The sequence below is a fragment of the Myripristis murdjan genome, chromosome 22 (assembly GCF_902150065.1).
Source record: "Myripristis murdjan chromosome 22, fMyrMur1.1, whole genome shotgun sequence".
Taxonomy (NCBI): domain Eukaryota; kingdom Metazoa; phylum Chordata; class Actinopteri; order Holocentriformes; family Holocentridae; genus Myripristis; species Myripristis murdjan.
The window spans coordinates 3102311-3122797 of NC_044001.1; the positions used below are offsets into that span (position 1 = coordinate 3102311).

The 20487-nt window shown below is 42.2% G+C and overlaps 1 protein-coding gene and 1 pseudogene across 2 annotated transcripts in view; both read right to left on the bottom strand.

The window, feature by feature from the left end:
- The window catches only part of LOC115353980 (tripartite motif-containing protein 35-like), a 993629-nt pseudogene that overhangs the window by 834088 nt on the left and 139054 nt on the right, over positions 1 to 20487 (bottom strand).
- Positions 2714 to 20487, bottom strand: part of arhgap5 (Rho GTPase activating protein 5) — a 58253-nt gene continuing 40479 nt past the window's right edge. For both annotated transcript variants that reach the window (XM_030044090.1, XM_030044089.1), the window contains exons 4-7: positions 18055 to 18132; positions 13227 to 13358; positions 9305 to 9410; positions 2714 to 6184 (exon numbers count right to left, since the gene is read on the bottom strand). In XM_030044090.1, the coding sequence (XP_029899950.1) occupies positions 5866 to 6184; positions 9305 to 9410; positions 13227 to 13358; positions 18055 to 18132 (635 nt within the window). In that variant the 3' untranslated portion in view covers positions 2714 to 5865. The remainder of the gene's footprint in view (positions 6185 to 9304; positions 9411 to 13226; positions 13359 to 18054; positions 18133 to 20487) is intronic.

Here is a 20487-nt window from a genome sequence, read left to right on the forward strand (position 1 = left end):
TTTTGTTACCTGTGCCTGTGTGACTCTTGTGTCTGCAGGAACGTTTTGGAAATGAACCGAAGCACTTTCCTCCGGTGTGAGAGCGCAGGTGAGAGTTATCGGGGAGCCAATCACAGCGCTGGGAGAGCAGTGATGCTGTGACTCCTACAGTTTACGTTGTAGTTCAGTATCTCACCACTTGATGGCGCACTTTACCTTCAAAGCTCTGCCAGGGGCGTCGGCAGAGGCTCTGAACAGCAGGGCTCATCAGGAAAAACACCTCAAGTGATCTCACAGGAAATATTACAGGGATATTATAGAAATATTTTAGAAAAATATACATTTAATGGTATTATTACAGAATAGAGTTATACTATAGGGGATTAAAATAATAATAATAATAAAAAAATAAGCACAATGCATTTTAAGCCTTCATGTGGCTATTAATTATGGTGATGTGGTCATATATCATTTAAAAGACACCACAAAGTACGACAAGAGCACTTTAAACTCACTTCTTACTGAAGTATACACAGTACTGACCCTGCAGAGATACTGCAGTGATAGTTTCTCAAAATATAACAGATATAACAAACTCACTAGAGGAATATTATGGTGATATTAGTGGGGATTTAAAAAAAAAAGCCAAAAGCCTAAAGAGTCAACACACAGCCACATGATGAGTCTAAATAGGAATACTATATTATAAAAACACCATAAAGTAAAATACAGTAACTATAAAATGATTATTAAGTACCACTTTAAGTTCCTCTGGTCATGTGACGGTAATTATCCAATCAATCAGGTATTTGATAGAGAGGAAATAATTTTTTATTTATTGTCGTCAATCTTCTTTTCTGTAAAGGTCCAGTGACATCAGACTTATCCTACTACCACTGCTATATCAAAAACTATATATATATATATATATGTATATATATATATATATATATATATATATATATATATATATATATGTATTTTTTTTTAAACACACAGCGGCTCACACCAGCTTGGAAAAAAGAAACTTTATTTGGAAACATTATGGAGAAGAAAAAAAAAACTTGTTTAGAGTTTTTCATTTGTCAAAATCATTTTTATTTACTATAATACACAGCGGATGACGTTAAAATCTGAGCGGGTGGTTTGTACACCGGAGTGACTGGATGAGAGCAGGTCGTATGAACAGAATGATAAAAACAGTTTGGATTGATGGAAAACTACAGGAAGAAAAAAAAAAAAGCTTAGTCTTTTTTAATCATCTAGCAGCTGCTGAACCCCCCCAACACCCCCCTAAATCCCCCCTCCCCCTCCCAAAAGTTCCCCGAACCCCAAACCCGGAAACTCGCTCCGTTCCATTCCAGCAATTCGCTCCCTTCGACGTTCTCTTGTCCTCGAGGATCCGAGGCTAAAACGGGCTTTTTGGCTCCGTTCCATTCCAGACGTTCGCGCCCTTCCGCGTGCCCCCTGAACGGACGTTTGGCCACGTTCCATTCAGGATAATAATCCACTTCCTCACACACACACACTTTCCCTCTCAGTCGAATCTCATCTGAAACCACTCGGCCGCGCTCGGCCCGCGGGCTCCGTTCCGTTCCGGACATCTGCCTCCTTCGCGGCGCCCTTGTCCCAGATTCACCGTGATCTAACGTTTGGCCTTTTGGCTGCGTTCCAATCTGGATGTTCACTCCCTTCACCGCAACCTTCCTCTCTCGTTCTGATCTAAAATTATGAAGCAGACCGGGTCGCTGGCTCCGTTCCATTTGCTGATATCAGTCTCCTTCAAAGTGACCTTGATTCCTCTCTAATCCCCACAAAAAAACTACACACCTCCACTAGAATACGGAGGGAGGCGTTCACCAACATTAAATGATAAACAGCTGATAAATGACAAAAAAAAAAAAAAAACAACTGCTAAAAGTAGGACTGAGCTGGTGACTTTGTTCTTAAGTTCAAACTTGTTTAAATACTTTAATTTTTATTTCAATCAACAATTTAAATCAAGTTCCTCCAATCAAAATGAGTAATAACTTTGGAACAAATTCAACAGTTCTGATTACTTAAAACTTTTTTTAAAAAATCATTTATCAGCTACTTTTATCATTTAATTTTTAAGAGCTCCACTCTTTGTACGACACAGAGTGGAGCTCTTGATTTATTTTAAGACGAGGTATTTTTTAAAATCTTGTGATCTTTGCGGTTCCACAGAGAAAATAAAGCACAGGTTCAGTTTGCAGGACGAGCTCGTCCTGAAAAACACTCGGTTCACGTTGAGCTAAAACACCAAAGATGTTGATTTTTCTTCTCGATATCTCAGGGCTTTGATTTCCCGACGACACAAAACGCTGAAAAAAGGTGGAAACCCGAAGCGGGAGACGAAAGCGTCCGAAAGACGGCCAAAAGAGCGAGCGAGGACACGGGAGGCTAATTTCTGGAATGGGACGGAGCCGCAGCGTCGACAGTCTCACAAGAAGAAGAAAAAAAAAAAAACATTTCTATCGGCCCGTTTTGCTTCCTCAGTCAAACCGACACTGTGTCTCTTTCAAATAAAAAATAAAAAACACAACGGTCTCACTGGCTGGTGGCTGAACCCCGAAACTGAACCACATTCACCGTCTCAGCATCAGGACTGCAGCCCTGAAACGTGGATTTACACACACACACACTCACTCACACACACACACACACACTTCACTTTGTTTGGCTTTCCACAGCCGAGTTTACACAAGAGGAGTTTTTTTTTCGACTCAGATTTGATCAAGAAATCCAGTCGAGACGGGGTTAAAACGTTTTCTGATAAAGCTGAATCATTTGTATTTAACGAGGGAGTCTCTGATTTGTGTGAGTTTATGAGTTTTTGACAGTGCAACCATGCACACACACACACACACACACACAGACCAGAGCCTTTTTCCTTTTTCACGGCTGGAGTGAAATGTGACCAAAACCAGATTTGTGATTCTTGTGTAAACTCAGACGAAACCAGTTCCACCACAATTGTTCCTTCTCAAAGTGCCAAAGGAAGCAATGAGGGTTTTATTTTTTTATTTTATTTTATTTTATTTTTTTCCCCAGACGGGCCAAGGAGGAAATTAAATCCTCCAGACTTTAACTTCAACCCACCCTCCCCCATTTAGAAAAAAAAAATGGTTTCAGTTACACCATCAGAACCACAAAGAAATATGATTATAGCTTTTGACAGGATTATACAGTCCAGTACCCAGCGGCATTTCGCTAAATCAGCAACGTCAGCTGCTGATAAATTTATATATATATACTTATATATACTTCTTTCCTCTATTTAGGGAAACTATTCGACATATAACCAAAAATATGATATTAAGAGTTGACATCTGGCATGACGGAAACAAATAAAAAAAAAAAAAAAAAAAAAAAAAAAGAAGAAACAAATGGAGGAAATTTGCAAATGTTCCCCTTAACCAAAGTTAGAGATGTGAACGAGGGCGGCTCGCCTCGAGCTCATTAAGTATTTCAAAGTCTTTGTTTTTTTTTTTTTTTTTCTCCTTTACAGTTTGTTTTTTTTTTCTGTGTGTGTGTCACTAAGCGGCAAAACAGAGACATGCAAAGTTTAGTTCCAACAAACAAACAGAAGAAGAAAAACAATTAAAAAAAAAACAAAAAGGAGGGGAAAAAATGTCAGGAAGCGTCTTCTGTAAAGGTGCAGGAGCTGCGGGACGCGCCGCCGCCGCCGCCTCCGCCTCCACCGAGACGGATACCCAGGATGCATTGCAGTGTAGTGGTTTCCTCGCAAATGTGCCATCATCATCATCATCATCATCGGTGGGGGGAATTTTCATAGGGTCAGTAATTGCATCAGGAAAAGGAGAAAGAGACAGTTTGCAGTCGTCGAATCGGATTTCGCCTCTTCGCGTCGAGTTCGTCATTTTTCACTTTTTAAATTCCTTTTCCTCCCACTTCGTCTCCGGAGAAGGCGGGAACACAGAGTAGAGACCACAGATCGGCTCACGCACAAGTACAGACACACACACACACACACGCACGAACACACACCCCAGGTAAAAATCTGACTCATTAAAAAAAAAAAAAGATTGCAGAGAAAAAGAAAACAAACAAAGAAAAAAAATGATAAAAAAATAAACTAAGCAAACTGAAAGAAAACACAGAAATGAATTGGCGCGCGGGAGCTCGGAAACAAATCGTGCATCGAGTTCAAAGTTCACGTTGACTTGACGTGTCGGGGGCGTTATTTCATTTTATTTTTTTTTTCTCTATTCAACAGTCATTTCTTATTTATAAGAAGAGCGACGCCCCCCTCCCCCCCCTGAAAAATAACTCGCTAGTATAAATATATTTTTGTTCCTTTTTGTGTTTGCGTGGTGTCGAGTTAGCAAATCCGTGCTGTGTCCGCCCGCCTCGACGTCTCTGCTGCGGGCGCGGCTGGAAGAAAGGCTCTGGCCCCGCCCCCTCCTCGCGGCGAGGTCACCGGCAGGTCAGAGGTCAGGGGTCGAAGGGCGGCGCGGGAGGAAGAAACGGTTTTCTGTGCTGACGAGTCCATTCAGTCATTAAGCCATCCTGTCACCTGATTGGTCAATCAGACAGATGGCTAACGAGCTGGTTATGACCCCGCTAACCAATCAGATCACGAGTCAGTCGTTCAAGTCCCCATCCAATCAACTCCCGCTGCTTTCGCTTCCTGGAAACGAGCGGTGACCTCATACTGCACCGGGAGGTGTAAAAGGAAAATTTCAACCAATGAAAACCTTCAGATTTTTGAAGTCCCGCCCACCCCCCCACCGGTCGAATAAAAGTGGTCTCCGATTGGTTTATGCTTTTGAGTGATAGCTCCACAGGTTATGTCCCACCCCCAAACGTCCTGCTTCAACAGGAAATGCATAAAAATTGAGCAGGAAAAACGTATTTAAGTATTTAATGAGGGTCTTTGAAACGACTGACCAATCAGCTGACAGGTCAGTGGATCAGCCAGCCAATCAGCTAACGAGTTAGTCAGTAAACCAGCTAATCAGTCGGTTAAACAGTCAGTCAGGGGGCGTTGCAGTCATGGTGACGTTGCACTTCTCTCCTGGCCGGGAGCAGCAGAGGGGGCAGGGGGCGGGGCCTGAGACAGGAGGGGTGGGGCCTGAAGCAGGAGGGCGGGGCCTGTTGCGCATTGTAGTGGTGGTGGTGGGGGGGGTTATTGGGGTTTGCTTTACCCCAGTGTGCTATTCCATTGGGACAGGAGAGGAGGCTACTTTATGAACTCTCTGAGCCCCGCCCACGTCCCAGAATCCCCTGCTGAGCGATTAGTGTTTCCATGCGTGCGCCAGAAACGTGAATCGAATCCGATCTGATCCAAACCGCCGCTCGCCGGCCGTCTGCGTCCGCGTGAGACGGCTCGTTTGTCAACGCAAATCCAAACTGATTCAGGAAAGTGGCATCGATTGTAATTCTCTAATCCAGGATTTATTCTCACAGCCATCAGTCAATCTCACACCGACAGGATGGGGGGGGCGGGGCGGGGCGGGGGCGGAGGGAGGGGGTTTCAATTAATAATTCTCTGGCTGGGCGGCGGCAGGGCGGCCTGGTGGAGACAGAGGCTGCCTGAGATCCAAAAGGTCGCAGGTTTGATCCTGTTAACTGCCCACATGTCTTTGAGCAAGACATCGCTCCCTAAAACTTGTCTGCCACGTTTGAGTCAATTCGATGATGTCACTCGGCGGCGAATCCGACAGTGAGCCAGGTTGATGTTCAAGCCACAAGGTTTCCACAAAATTCACCGTCCAGGTTCAGTTTTATTGTTTTTACCAGCCAACCAGGTTTCGCAGAACAGATCAGGACCTCCGAGCGACGTCCCGTAGTGAAGACCGAGATCTGGGCGGCGTTCCGGTGTCCCTCTCGCTCGCCGTCCTATAAGAGCGGGTCGGGCTGCAGGGTGTGCTGGATCTGCTGCGGCTGCAGGGGCGGCGGCAGCTGCAGCGGCAGCAGAGCCTCCACCATGTTGTGGCAGTGCGGCGGCGGCGTCCCCTCGCTGCTGGAGCTCTCGGCCACCTCGCCGCCGTAGAAGAAGTAGTCGCTCTGCAGGATGAAGGACTCGATGACGGCCTGGTTCAGCTTGGTGGTCGACAGCGTGTCCTTGTTCTCGAAGTCGGGCCGCATCAGCGTCGGCCAGAAGCAGATGGACAGGTTGTCGGCCGTCATCAGCGTGGTCTTGCTCTGCTGGCTCACCCTGAGGAGGAAACACGGCGAGGAGACGGTTAAACCTCTGAACCCGAAGCAGATTCACCTGATTTCTCTCAGAGACGTCAGGAAAAACACAACTAGAAAATAAAACTCAATACGCTCAGTTCACAATGAGGCTCCTCGATGTGATTAATCATTAAAAAGAGAAACTAGCACAGCACTCCCGTTAAACTTTTAAACAACAATAATAATAATCATCACAATAACTAAATAATAAAAATTGTGTTATTATTATCATCATTATTATTACAATATAAAATGTCATGAAAAAGGCAATTAGCAAATTGGCAAAAAAATTATCAGAACACTGGAGGGAAAATACAAGATAATTACCAGAAAAGAAAAATTACCTGAAAATGATCAATTAAAATATTAATTAAAGGTGTTTTAAATTTAATTAAAAAATCGTTGAGTTAAATTAATGAGGCAACGACATTTTAATTTGATGTCTTCCTTCCATAATTTGCTGTATTTCTGAAGATCAAAAGTGTTCAGAGGTTGAAAAATCTTTATTTCAAAGATTCAAAATCAGCGCTGGTTGGACGTTTTATGTGGCGACGGGTGCGCCACCAAGTCACGGCTAAAAACATATTTTCAAAGAAGGAAAACTTGAAAGGATTTTGATGTCAAATATAAAGATGTATAGTAATAAATAATAATACAATATAATGTTTTTGGAGAATTAACAATGTGAGACAATTCTCTTCACACAAGTGTTCGCTGAGGGAAAGATACAGACATGATTCATTAATATTTCATCCGTCAAACTACAAGTGCTGTGAAGAGATAAGACGGAGGCTGTAAAGAGACACGACTGATTAATAATATAAAGCTTATCTCGTCATATTAACAGGTGAGAGTCGGCTGTCGTGAAGTCTGCTCACTCGGCGCGGGGAAAACGCAGGAGCAGAAAAGATTTAATGATGTTATTTTGAGTCGACTAATTCGTTTCAGCCAGAAAAACAACATCCACACATCACTCCGCGTCAAACACAACAGTAATTCACAAACCGTGCTGTCACACTGACAAACTACACGGCTGTTTTCCCAGGCTTTAAGGATCAACTCTGCCATCTGGAGCACAGTTTCCCTCAAAACATATTTCAGGCCTTTCATTACAGTCAGAAACACAAGTCGTTTCAGCGCCAAGCAAACTTTCTCCGCTCGTCACATGAAAGGCGGCAGAGCTTCAGACGAGCCGCGTTTGTTTGAACCCGCTGCCGCGTCGCGCCGGAGAGACACGCCTCCTGTTTCCAGGCGTCAAACTCAGCAGATCAGCCCTCATCAATCCGCTCGGCTGAATCTGATTGGACGAATGCTGGATGGTGCTGTCACGCAAAACGGTGCCGATCGCGACCTGGGCTGCGACACATGGGAAGATGATTTGTTGCCACGGTAACAGCACAGTTTCTAACAGCGGCGGCAGGCAGGAAGTGGGCGTTTTGATTTGTGATGGGACGGCAGCGACGATAAAGGGAAAAAGGACGATAAGACGGTACTCGACTCAGAATCCCCTCAGTGAAATCAGATTCAGCCGTTCAGTATTGATGATTCTGCTATTTGTTGATTGATTGATTAATTTACTACTTTATTTTACATCGTTACGTCAATTAAAGGAGCATTTGCACTAGTTTCAAAGTTGACAGACCATGTTAACAGTAATGAAAGCAATCATACTCGGCCATAATTAAATGCAACAGAGTGCTAAAATCTATAAAATGTGAATTATGGTCCACTTTTGGTTTCAGGAAGCTCTTAAAACTGAAAAACCTGAGAAGAATGTAAACGATTAAATCATTAAGCAGCAACGCCACCTTATCACTATGGCAACACTGTAACACAAACAGGCTACATCTGATCTGCTTTATTATGGTGTTGAAACACACACTGTCTTAAAAAAAAAACAAAAAAAAAACAGAAGAAAGTCAAAGGAAAGAAGTGATAAATGACTTGAATCATCGACTTGATGGAGGCTAGTGCTCGGTACGACTTGAAGCTGGGCTTTATACAGATATTATATTGACATGATATTGATATAAGGCTGCATTTCTCAACTGGGGGTACGTGTGCCCCTAGTGATAAACAGAGGTACTACAGGGGGTACATGAGAGAAATTTGAAAATAGAAAAATATGAGAATAAATCACAAATATATCAGGGGATTTTGAAAATATGTGTTTTCAGATAATAACAGCAAGATTTAAAACATGAAACAGACCTACAGTACAGTATATTTCCGATTTTTAAATGTCGTAAGCAGCGCAGGAGAGAGAGGGAGCACGCATTCGCAGCTTGAACGTGAAGGCTAGCTGGGAAACGAAGCTGGGAAAAGATGGAGAGGACAGGAGGCGCTTAGACGGAGGGCCTCCTGCAAACGAGCCACAAGAGCCAGTTCAAAGTTTAAAAAACGCTATCGGTGCATCTGTGATGGATATGATGATCTGATCTGGGGCTCTGGATGTTTTAATACGGTGATATGACGCAAGTTTGTCTTTTCCGGGTTTTAAAGGCCGCATCACAGCAAAGAGGAGGCAGTTTTCTGAACTTATTAGACTGTTGTAGGCGTCTTATTATTTTCCCGCTTGGTCATCACATCCACATTACTGTTGTGTGTTCAAATCTCATGAAAGCACCGACAGTCGTCTCTGTAATTTCGGTTTTTGGTCTCAGATCTCGTGAACTCCGTTTTCTTAATTTACAGTCTGCATGGATGGGAGCTGCTGTCGCTGCAGCTGTTTGCATGTTCACAGCGATTAGCAAGCTTCCCCTCCACCATGAGAACGGCAAACTGGGAACTATTTAGCGAGGAGGAGGAATTTGCACGGCGGATGTGTCGCCGTAATCTGCCTGGTTACAGCGAGGCGGCTTCCTCCCACCTCTCTGTGCAGACTGGTTTACCGACTGGTCGCTTCATCCCTCCTCTCCCCTCACTGTCACATCCACACTTTCATTTGCATGTCGGAGCGTTTAGCCGGATTTATCTCTTGCACACACACACACACACACGCATACACTTGGCTGTGGAGTGTGTGTGCGTGTGCATATGATATCTGAGCTTAGAGTGTGTGTGCGTGTGTGTGCATGAGCTTGCGGGGTGTGTGTCTCACCTGTTGAGGTGTGTGATGATGTATTTGAAGACCAGGTAGTTGACAGGAGGAAACTTGTTCACGATCTCCCTCAGCACCTGCAGACGCTCCATGTAGTCCACGATTTCTGACACACACACACACACACACACACACACACAAGCACGCAGGGGGAAAGAAAACACAGGAGGCAGTTTACACACACGCTCTCTCTCTCCATCTCTTCCTCCTGGGAACGGAAATTATACTCTCTGGAAAACAAAAGGCTGTGATGCTGCCAAGAGCAACTCCCACACTGTCCACACGCACACACACACACACACACACACATGCACACACACACACACACAAGCATGCAAGCTCTGAGCCTAGAGGAGAAAACACGCCGGCCAACATCAGCTGTTGCTCAACACTGCTCAAACCAAACAAGTGTTTTATGAGAGCGAATAAATAAATAAATAGCAGATTTGTGTACAGTCGTATGGATTTAATAAGATTTCAGCAGCTGACAAAGCGGCTACGACATTAACATACAGACTTAGAGCAGAACGGGCTGAGAGCATGAACGATTTAAAGGTGCAGTGCAATGAAAATTACGTTTGAAAGTTTCCAAGTTTAACAGAGGAGCTCTTATTGTGAAATTACCTGAATTATTATCACTGTCAGCAGACTGGAAATTTGAAAAAAAATCCCTCAGGTTTAAAACACCTGTTTACTTCTTCTGGATATGGATCTTTAAGGCTTTAATCGCCTAAAAACTAAAATAAATCATCAATTTAAAAAACTGCTTGCTTTTTTGTTGGCTTTTTAGTTGATAACGGCAAGGAGTAATTTTTCAAATTATTTTAAGAATATTTTTAGAATATTTTTCGTCTAAGTAATTGCATTTTCATCTGCCCAAGTAGAATTTTTTTCTTTAATAATATTTTTGAAAAAGCGACATTTCAAAATAAAAGCTTGTCGATGGGCTTGTGGGTTTCCTGGGGTTAAATTCTGTAACATCACTGATGTTTTATTTGAAAATGTAAATTCTGCTCCTGCTGTCAAACTCCAGGATTTTAGAGGACTAAATTGTTGTGTTTTGACGACAAAAAAACGAAACAAACAAAAAAAAAATTTGTCCTTCCTGATGTTGTTGTGTTGTTTTCCAGTCGGGTTTCGGCTCCAGCTGAGAGGAAAAACCACCGACTAATGTGCAACAAATGTGCCAGACACAGTCGGAAAACGCATCCTGCTGTGTTCCTGTAAATTTGGAAATTCCCTGATATTCCCTGATATTCCCCTGGGAATTAATCAGTCCGTTATTGACGATTTGAATGAAACAAAGGCTTTTAAGATTCACAGTTTCTGGTTTCTGAGCTTCCCAGTTCGGGAGACACGGCTCTAAATTCCAGGATATTCCAGAAATTCCAGCTCCAGTGGGAAGCCTGGTGTATTTTTAGACGCATACAAAATTTATGGCTGCATACACACAGATTTATCCACCCGGCGGCTATAAATCATCTTAACAAGGCAGCAGCGGGAGACTTTGACCCTCTAATGGCCATAAGAGGTCAAAGGTCACTAATCCACAGTGTCACACCCCGCCGTCTGGTCGTAATATCAGAGAGAAACCTTTTACCACCGGGCCAATGTAACGCCGTAATCCTCTTTTATGATATATCAGTCTGCTGCTGTCTGCGCTTCAAAGCGGTTACCCACAATGCAGCAGTGAAACTCAAGAGTTTGCCGTTAGGATCGGATCAGATGAAACTTTAATGATCCTGTCAGGAAATCAGGCCGCCGCTGCAGCAAACACAAGGATGAAATATAGATAATGTGGATAAAAATTAGACAAGGACACAGCAGAAAACATCGACGGATGACAGACTCAACGGCAGAGCCTGACGCGTGAACGAGACGACGATTCAATCTGAGAAAATACGGAACGTCCTGAGCTCAGACGGGAGGAACTGGAGCAAAAACAACTGATGAAAATCTGTAAAATATGAGAACACAGCAGCTGAGAAGAATCCGCCATGTACACATGTGTGAAAAAGTAATAAGATGAGATGACCCCGACCAAAAAAAAAAAAGAAAAGCTCACATGCTTTTTGGACATGAACACATTAAATTAAAATTCCAATTTTTTCATGTGAAACTGAGTTTTCACCTGCACGTTGTTGCTTTGCACGTGAAATTAAGTTTTCACAGGAGAAATGAAATACTGACATGAGTAATGGCAGGCGACTTAAGTGAGAAAAATGTTTGCACACATGCAAATAAAGCCCCGTCTCCCTCATTAAATCTTTTTTCTTCTATTTTCTTACATTTTACATGATGCAGAACGTGAAAACACCTTTTCAAAATCCTCTAGTACACATTTATTATGGCACTATGGCTTTTATATGAAGCTGTATTAGTGCATGTGTACTAAAATACATCCTAACCTTCCTATAAAGTCACATACATCACATATAAAATGCATAAAAACACAGACTTTATATATTTGGCCCCTGCTGTTTGCCATTAAGAGCGAAATAATGAGCGATAATTCAAATATGGTTCAATTATCGGCACAGCTGGGGCACCGCCGACCAATCAGATTACTGGATTTACGTAATAATAATCTCCTGCATTTTCGTCTTAGCGGAGATCCTCTCCATGGCTGATCCAGACGCAGCTTTTCTGTCCTGAACAGCAGGGGAGGCTTCCTGTTTAAGCGGCACTGCCTCGTAGGAAGTACAAAAAATTTAGGCTTTAGGAAAGTCTCATTCAAGCAGGAAGTTCATTTGTTTTGGACGATTTTAAAGGAAACATACACAGCAGCTCCTCAGGCGGATTAGAAATCCCACAGAGTCTGGCAGCATCAAGTAAGATGTAGAAAAAAAAAAACTTATGTAACTTTATAACTTTATAGGATTATATTGTAGGGAGGAAATAAAGAAATACAGAGCCGGGCGAGAAAAACTGTGCGAGAAATAAACTCTGAAATTCTGAAATTATAAAGTTGCAAAATTCACAAGAAAAAACTTGGAAATTCTGGGATTTAGGTGGTAAATTTCTGAGAAAAAAATCAGATATTCTCTGAGATCAAAGTGTTAAATTTATGAGACGAAAACTTGAAAATTCTGAAATTATAAAGTCGCAAATTTATGGTCCTAACACTTTAATTTATTTCTCTCCAGCCAGCTTTTGTTTTTGGAAAACAACTTAAAGGGACAGTTCACCCACTGTTATGCAGGACAGCGCATAAGTTAGCGACATCACGTTAGGTGGCGTTACGAGAGGCTCGGTTACCGTGGAAACCAGCGACCTGATCGGTGAGATTCTACCCTCGCGGTGACGTTTCCTTCTTGTCTGAATTCACTTAAACCTTTTGCACATAACGGGCTCCTGAGGCAGAATATTTTTAACGAGGTGTCAACAAACTCCATCAACAGGAAACCCAAAGCCCCGCCCACGATGTTTGACTGACAGGTGATTAATAACTGACGAGGGAGAGAGAGAGAGAGAGAGAGAGAGAGGGAGAGAAGAAAGAGAGAGAGAGTCATTCTTTATCTCTCTCTGCTCCTCGCTCTATCTTCATTTTGCTCTCTGCCTCTCAGAAACTCATAAAAGTGTGTGTGTTTGTGCGGTATTTTTAGCTTATTAATCTGCTGTCGTCAGCCTGGTGGGTTTAGAACTCAGCATCACAAATATACAACACACACACACACACACACACACACACACACACACACACACACAGCAGATGTATGACAGTGAGCAGGTATCCTGGGGCTGGAAAAAGCCTCTTAAGAGTGTATGATGTGACAGAGCATGCATGTGTATGTATGTGTGTGTATGTGTGTGTGTGTAACCTATTTAAACTTTTCCTGCACTGAGGATGTCAGCTACAACAGGCAGGAAGTTGACAGTGTGTGTGTGCGTGTGTGTGTGTGTGTGTGTGTGTGTGTCTTACTTGCGGCCTCCACCAGCTCGGGGTGCAGGCTGTACGGGATCAGCGGGTCGGGCAGGTCGGCGAAGAAAGCCTTCAGCGCTCCGGCGACGGCGTTCACCGCCACGTCCATCACCACGAAGTCTATACTGTGATCTGAGAGAGAGAGAGAGAGAGAGAGAGAGAGGGGGAGAGAGAGTTTGATATTGAATGCACAAGATATGACCCATTTTTGAACCTGTTTCACATGTGGCGGTGGGCGATACGATGGCACTATGACGCCATTTTACCCGCGAAAACAATGATATCACTGTACTGATATTGTAAGAATATCAGCTATGATGCATTACGATATCTGCAACCGAAGAAGAAAAAAAAAAACATCCTGGAAAAGGCACAATAATTTTGAACAAGGAGGAGTTTTTCGGAACTGAACTAAAACGCCTCATGAACTCAAATGTGCATCTGTGCAAATCGAATTAAAACGGAGGGAATCTCTGTCCTCTTTCGCCACGTTATCCAGCGAAACGCGGCACACCGTCCTACATGAGCATCACGTTACTCTTCATCTATTTTCATTTATCCTGCTCAGGAGCAGGGAGGAGCTCGGCGGGTCGGTCGGCTCCAGCCGTCCCGGGCCGGTTTGAGTCTCTGGGAGGAAAACGCCGGTGCATCTTTCCTTTGCTTTGTGCAGAACAAACGTCGGCGACATCGGCTCAGTCTGCAGGACATCACAGCCGCTGGGATTAATCCACCTTTTCTGCGGCTTCCCATTTTACACACTGATCAAACCGGCATCAGCTCCACTATTAGCCCAGGAAAAACAGGTTTAGAAATCGATCCGTTAGCAGCTCGGTTTAAGAGGAAACAGGAAGAAACGCCGCCGTAGCACACGACGATGACCAGAAGACCAGGAGGAGGAGGAGGAGGAGGAGAGAAAAATTAAAAAGTTCTCCCTCTCACTTGATTATCAAATTCACAACCTTCTCGATGACTTTTTGTTTGGACTGAAATGACACTGGTAAGAAGTGGAAGAAAATCTTTTAATTAAAGAAATGAAACTGCTGCTGTATCAACACTTGTAGCAGGATGTAAAGTGCTGAGGCAGCCTGACGAATTCGGCGCTTTTCTAATGAACGAGAGAAAAAAAAAAAAAGGCATTCAAGGCCATGCATTTATTTTCAAAAGCTTTAAAGGCCTAATTTTGTCTGTTTTGCTTCAGGAACCACAAACCCTCAAGGATTTTCAAGGCCCATGGGAACAAGCAGCGATGGAGGATGGAGAGAAAGACAAGAGATGAAGTGAGAATAGAAAACGGAGAGGAGGAGAGAAAAAGTGAGCGAGGACAGGATGCTGTAAAAGGAGAGAGAAACAGAGGAACAGAGAGGAGGCATGAGATAAAACAGTCGTTAGATGGAGATAAGCAGAAAAAAGAAGGACGAGATGTGGATAAAAGAGAAGAGGAGCAGGGAGGAGAGAAAACGAGGGAGCAAGGGAGGAGAGATGAGGGGCGTGAGGTAGGAAAAAAGGAGGAAGTATCAGGCAAGGACAGAGGAGAGGAGAAACAAAACGAGGGACAAAAGAGAGGAGACGGAAGAGAAAGAGAGGATAGACAAGGAGAAAAGATGAAGGAGGAGGAGAGGGCAGGAGGAGAAACGGAGAGGGAAAAGAAGTGGAGAGAAGAGGAGCAAGCAGGAGCAGTGATGGGATGGGGAGATTAGCAGAGAAAAGGAGAGAAAGAGGAGCAGGAGGATGGTGAGATGAGAGGAGAGGAAACGAGGAGAGGAAACGAGGAGAGGAGGAAGGAGGAGGAGGAGCAGCAGAGCAGGGCGTCTCCTGGGAGAAAAACACAATAATTAAATTCTTGGGGGAAAAAGCGCCGTGACCTGTTTGACCCCGGCCGCTCGGTTTATGGATCATACGAGGAGTTTATGAGCAAAACCCTGCAGTCTGATCGCATTTATTAACAAAATCAATGCCACTGATCAATATCGCTAAAATCTCCAGGATCCATTCGGTCAAAATCGCTGAGGATCCTCCCACTCCGCCTCGCATCTGCTCCGACCTCCGTCAGCCGTTTCCTGCATTTCCCATGATGCCTTTCCCATGCAGACGGTGAAGAGAAAACAATAAGAGTCGATTCTCAATATTCAAACCCCAAAATGTCTCGATGCTCCACTGCACTCTGGAGGAGCATCCTATAATAATAATAATAATAATAATAACAGTAATGATAATTATACTTTATATAGGCACCTTTCATACAGACTGCAGCTCAAAGTGCATTAAAATAAAGTGAGAAAACAAGAGTGTAAAATGCTGCAAATGCTGCGTGATAAAACTGAAACAAGAGTAGAGGCAGTAAAACAAATGTCAATAAGATACATAAAAGACGGAGATAAAACAAATTAAAATACAGAAACAGTAAAATACGAAGAAACAAAGGAAGACATAAAAATGTAAATCAAAGAAAGGCATAAAAACGATAAAGTGTGTAACAACACAGTAGAAGAGAATAAAATAAAGGAAATAAGTTTTCAATTGTGGTTTAAACAAAAACAAAACAAAAAAAAAATAATAATGATAATAACAGAGCCTGCATCTCTTATAGCCTTGGGAGGGGAATTCCATAATTTTGGTGCGTCGGTTTATAACATTCAACAAAGGCCAAATTCAAATCCTCCTCTTTTTTTTTAAACATTTATGGGATACAGATCATCTAGTTTTCTCCTCCACGGCTTTCTAAAAATCTAATATAAACTAATATTACAAAAGAAATGACTATGGATTTGACTTATCTCACAAGCACCTTACATCAGTGTGGCCCCGAAATACAAATAAAATCAATATTAACCCCTTACCTCCCGGCCAACTAAACAAACAAAGGAAACGATTGATTTTTGACCTCTGACCTCCAGCTGTGTGAATGAAAATGGGTTCTCTCCCCTTTGCAGACACGCCCACCTTCTGCTAATCCCATGCAGTTTGGGCCCCAAAGCCTGCAGTCCACATGTGTTCTTGTGGCCTGTTGTAAAATGGTGTGTGTGTGCAGACTGGGGCCTAAACAGTCTTGGAGCTGCATCAGTTGCTTTGACTGGAAAGCTGAGACTCTTGTGGATTCAATGAGCCACATTTGATTCCTGTGTGATGATGTTGGCCCCCATAGCAGCCATTTCACTGCAGGCAGAGACTTTTGTCACACTGGACGTCGCTGTAGAAAATGACCTCTAGTGACCTCTAGGAGAATCACAGCCTCATCAAACTTTACACACACAAACTAGAGAGTGAGATATAGATTCTCCAGTGGTCAAAAATGGTTAAATTTTGTACCATAACATAAAAATTGTTGCAACAACTTATGACACATAACTGAACTTGGGAATGCCCATCACATGCTTGAATCATAATGGTCTACCCCTTATACACTCTAAATAAATAAAAAAAAATTAACCAAAACACAGTGTTTATTACAGATTTATCACTGTAATAACTTCACAAACAAAGCTGAGCTGCATCTCAAATTAATCTTCAGGTTCCCAGCTTCCGGATGATGTTTACCTCTTAAATTTAGCTTCTACTGCTGACCTTTTATTTCCCCCTGAAGACCCCCCGCCCCTACATCTCCTACATACAGTATATATATTTTTTATTATAGCACAATATTATAACTTAGTATGTTAGCTGTGCCAGCCATGGTAGAGCTTTGCGATTGGCTGTTAGACTGACGTTTCATCTGCATAATAACCATCAACTCTCATCCCCATTCTGTTCACTTCTGCTTCCTTTTCTTGTTTCCCTCAAGTTACTTCCTGCTGGAAGTAAGCAGCAGGAAAGACAAACAAACACACACACACAAAAAATAAAAATAAAAATAAAATTAAAAAAAAACCCTCAACAAATGAGAAAGAAAACAACCCAGAAATGCAAAGTACATGGCCGGTAGCTGTGTTAAGCGAGGTGGATTAACGGAGTTAAAGTGTTTTCGAGGGGATTTTTCCCTTAACTTACCTGTTCTTATTAAAAAAACCAACCGCCATCTGCCTTCATTTTGCACCCTGAATCATTTTTATAAGCGTACGTGTTGTTTTTTCCAAGCGGTTCATATCTTCCTGCTGCAGCAAAACTCTTCATATTCAGCCTATTCAGGGAGTTATTAGTATTTAATGAGATTCATGGTTCTTTTTGTAATTTGCACAGTGGTAAAACAAAGTGATAAAAAACTGATAAAACACAGTAAGAGAAGGGGGAGAACGGGTGGAAAAAAAGACAGAATCAATAATTTATGCATGCAAGGCTGCAAAAAATAAACGGAGGGGCTTATTAAACGTCTCATCTCGGTCCTCTTCTCGCTGTTTTATCACCCGGCTGCAGAATTACAAGCAGCCGCCAACCGACCGACCGAACCAACGCCGCTGAGTTTATTTATCCTAACAGCCACTTTGGCAGGTAACCAGCCGTCATCTGGAGCTGCTTTCCTGCTCCAAAAACACATATTTTTCTGTTTAAAAGTGCTTACAGTGCCCGCTGAATATTGGATTCATTCGTCTGCTGCGGCCCGTGGATGAGAAAAAAAAAGTTATATTTATTACACACATCACACAAAGTCAGTTTTCGATTGGTAACATGTTTGCGGAGCCGCTCGCGAGTCCCTAAACTGAAAGATTTAAGTCGGCAGCGGAGTAATTTAGAATCACGATGTGTGGAAATAATTGGAAACACCGGTCTGGCTTTCAATATCGAGTTACGCCAGAGCTGCGTTTTCAAGTTTCCAGGTAGCAGAGTTTATATTTATGATGGTGTGCTGCTGAAATGTGTGTGTGTGTGAGTGTGTGTGTGTGTGTGTGTGTGTTACCTTGATCAAACTGTTTCTGGATGTTGTCCTGGTCCGTCTTGTTCCCGCTGACTCGATACAGGCCCTCTGTTGTCAGCCCTGCGAGAAACACACACATTTTCAGTAAAAACATAACACCGCACTCCATTCATGAGGCAACAGAAACACTTTTCACGAAAGGCGTAAAGTTGAGGGAGTGTAAAGGACATAAAAGATGAGACAGAAACTCAGAAAATGCTTTAAAAGAAAAAAGAAAAGAAATCAAAAACAGCATAAAGCGGCAAGTGAAAGTGTGTTAAGAGGAAAAATACGACTTTCACGTCCAGCCGAGGCACAACGTTTGACTTTGGTGTCGCTGAATAAAACATCACAACACAACAATGACACAAATATCACCTAAAACAAGTTTAAAAAACAACAGCTAATTGTTAATTAATTATTATTAATATTCAACAGTGCAATATCCCTGTATATACGGTGTGTACAGATGTACTTTTTTACATATGCTCAATTTCTTATTTATTAATGCCCATATTTAGACTTAATGCACATACTTATTTTTGCGCATATTTTATATCTTTATTTCTTTTTTTTTTTGTAATTTAACCGTTCTCTTCAGAATTTGAGCAACTGCAACTGACCCAGTTTCCCCTCAAGGATCAATAAAGTATTTCTGATTCTGATTTTGATTCTGAATTGAAAAGGAGACACCGACAGAAACCGTGACAGAGAGTTTGACTCCCTTTTCTGGGAACAAAAGCAGGAAGTTTTACCAGTTCCAGCTTTGTGTGGGACTTATTACAAAATCAAAATTAAAATAAAAATAAATTGGCTGCTGTTCAGACAAAAGGAGCGATTTGAAGGCATCGATTTGCACGTGATTTGTCATTAATTTGAAAGTTTTATATCAACAATGAAAAGATAAAATGACTGATGAATGATGAACGTGTGATTTTAAATGGAGCAAGTTTCTACACCCAGAGAATGCCTTGCTCAGGGGCACATCTGTCCCGGCTGTTCCAGGAACAGAGACTTCAACAAAAATAATTTTAAAAACAATATTCATGAAGCTTTAAGTGCTAATGAGCCAGGAGTTTATACTGCTGTTGATACAGCTGATCTCAGACCAGCACATATGGAGACTGAGCCTCTAATTAGGGCTGTAATGTCTGTTCTGGCCTTGGGGACGAATGGACACACACACACACACACACACACACACACACACACACACACACACAGGCACACATACTGCAGTGTGAATGACCTTGCAGCAGCACAGCACAACTACAGCCCGTATGTGGGTGTGCCTGTATGCCTGTGTGTGTGTGTGTGTGTGTGTGTGGGTGTGGGTGTGCCTGTGTGTGTGTACATATCCCTGCAGTAATAAGTAGTCAAGCAGAGACAATATTATGTAAATTCAAATTTAATAGATGCAAATAAACCATATCAAGTGTTGAGTGTGCGTGAGTGTGTGAATGTATATGTGTGTATGTGTGTGTGTGTGTGTGTGTGTGTGTGTGTGAACTCAGGTGAGTCATAACAGCCGGGCTGCTCTCAGCTCTTAATTTAACAGAAATGTGGGGAAAGCAGAACTCGCTAAACGACCTCAGACTAATCAGCAGCCCATTCAACCTGCTGTGTGCGTGTGTGTGTGTGCGCGCGTGCGTGTGCATGTGTGTGTGTGTCTGTGTGCACGTGCACTCCAGCAGTCAGCAGAATTGAAGACACACAGCCCACACTGCTGGCTCGGTGAGTGGGCAGGGTGTGTATTTACAGTCGTGCTGCAGTCTATTAATCTATGAGTTATTAATCCGTCAGTTTCCATTAATCACTAATCAATACGAGCGTAAAGCGTGTGGGAAGTGATCACAGTCTAAAGTGATGTTTTCAGATGTTTTCCTTAGCGTGACCAACAGCAAAAAAAAAAAAAGAAAAAAAAGTATTCATTTCATAAAGATCTTTGCATCCTAATAAAACTGGACTCAGACGATGTTTTTTTTTTTTTTTTTTTTTTAACTGATACGTGAATAAAACTATTAAAATGTCAATTAATTTTCTGTCAAATGAATAATCGATTAATTAACTGATTGGTTCAGCAAATAAACTGAATGGTTAGAGGTTTTCGCGCATTCAAGTCAAGTCAGATTTCCTAACAGAGCACATGGTAGAACTGTCGTACAGAAGAAAAAAAAACCTAATAATAAATAAATAAAATATAATAATAATAATAATAATAAATAATAAAATCAACAAAAATAATGATAATAATAATAATAATAATAAACAAAAATAATAAAATCAACAAAAAACAATAATAATAATAATTATTATTATTATTATAATAAAAGGGTAAACTAGCAGATGCTATGTAAGATACACACTTTTGGACAGAGGTCCGGTGATGTCCTGAAAACATAACACCATGTTGACTTTAAGAAACAACATCAGTGT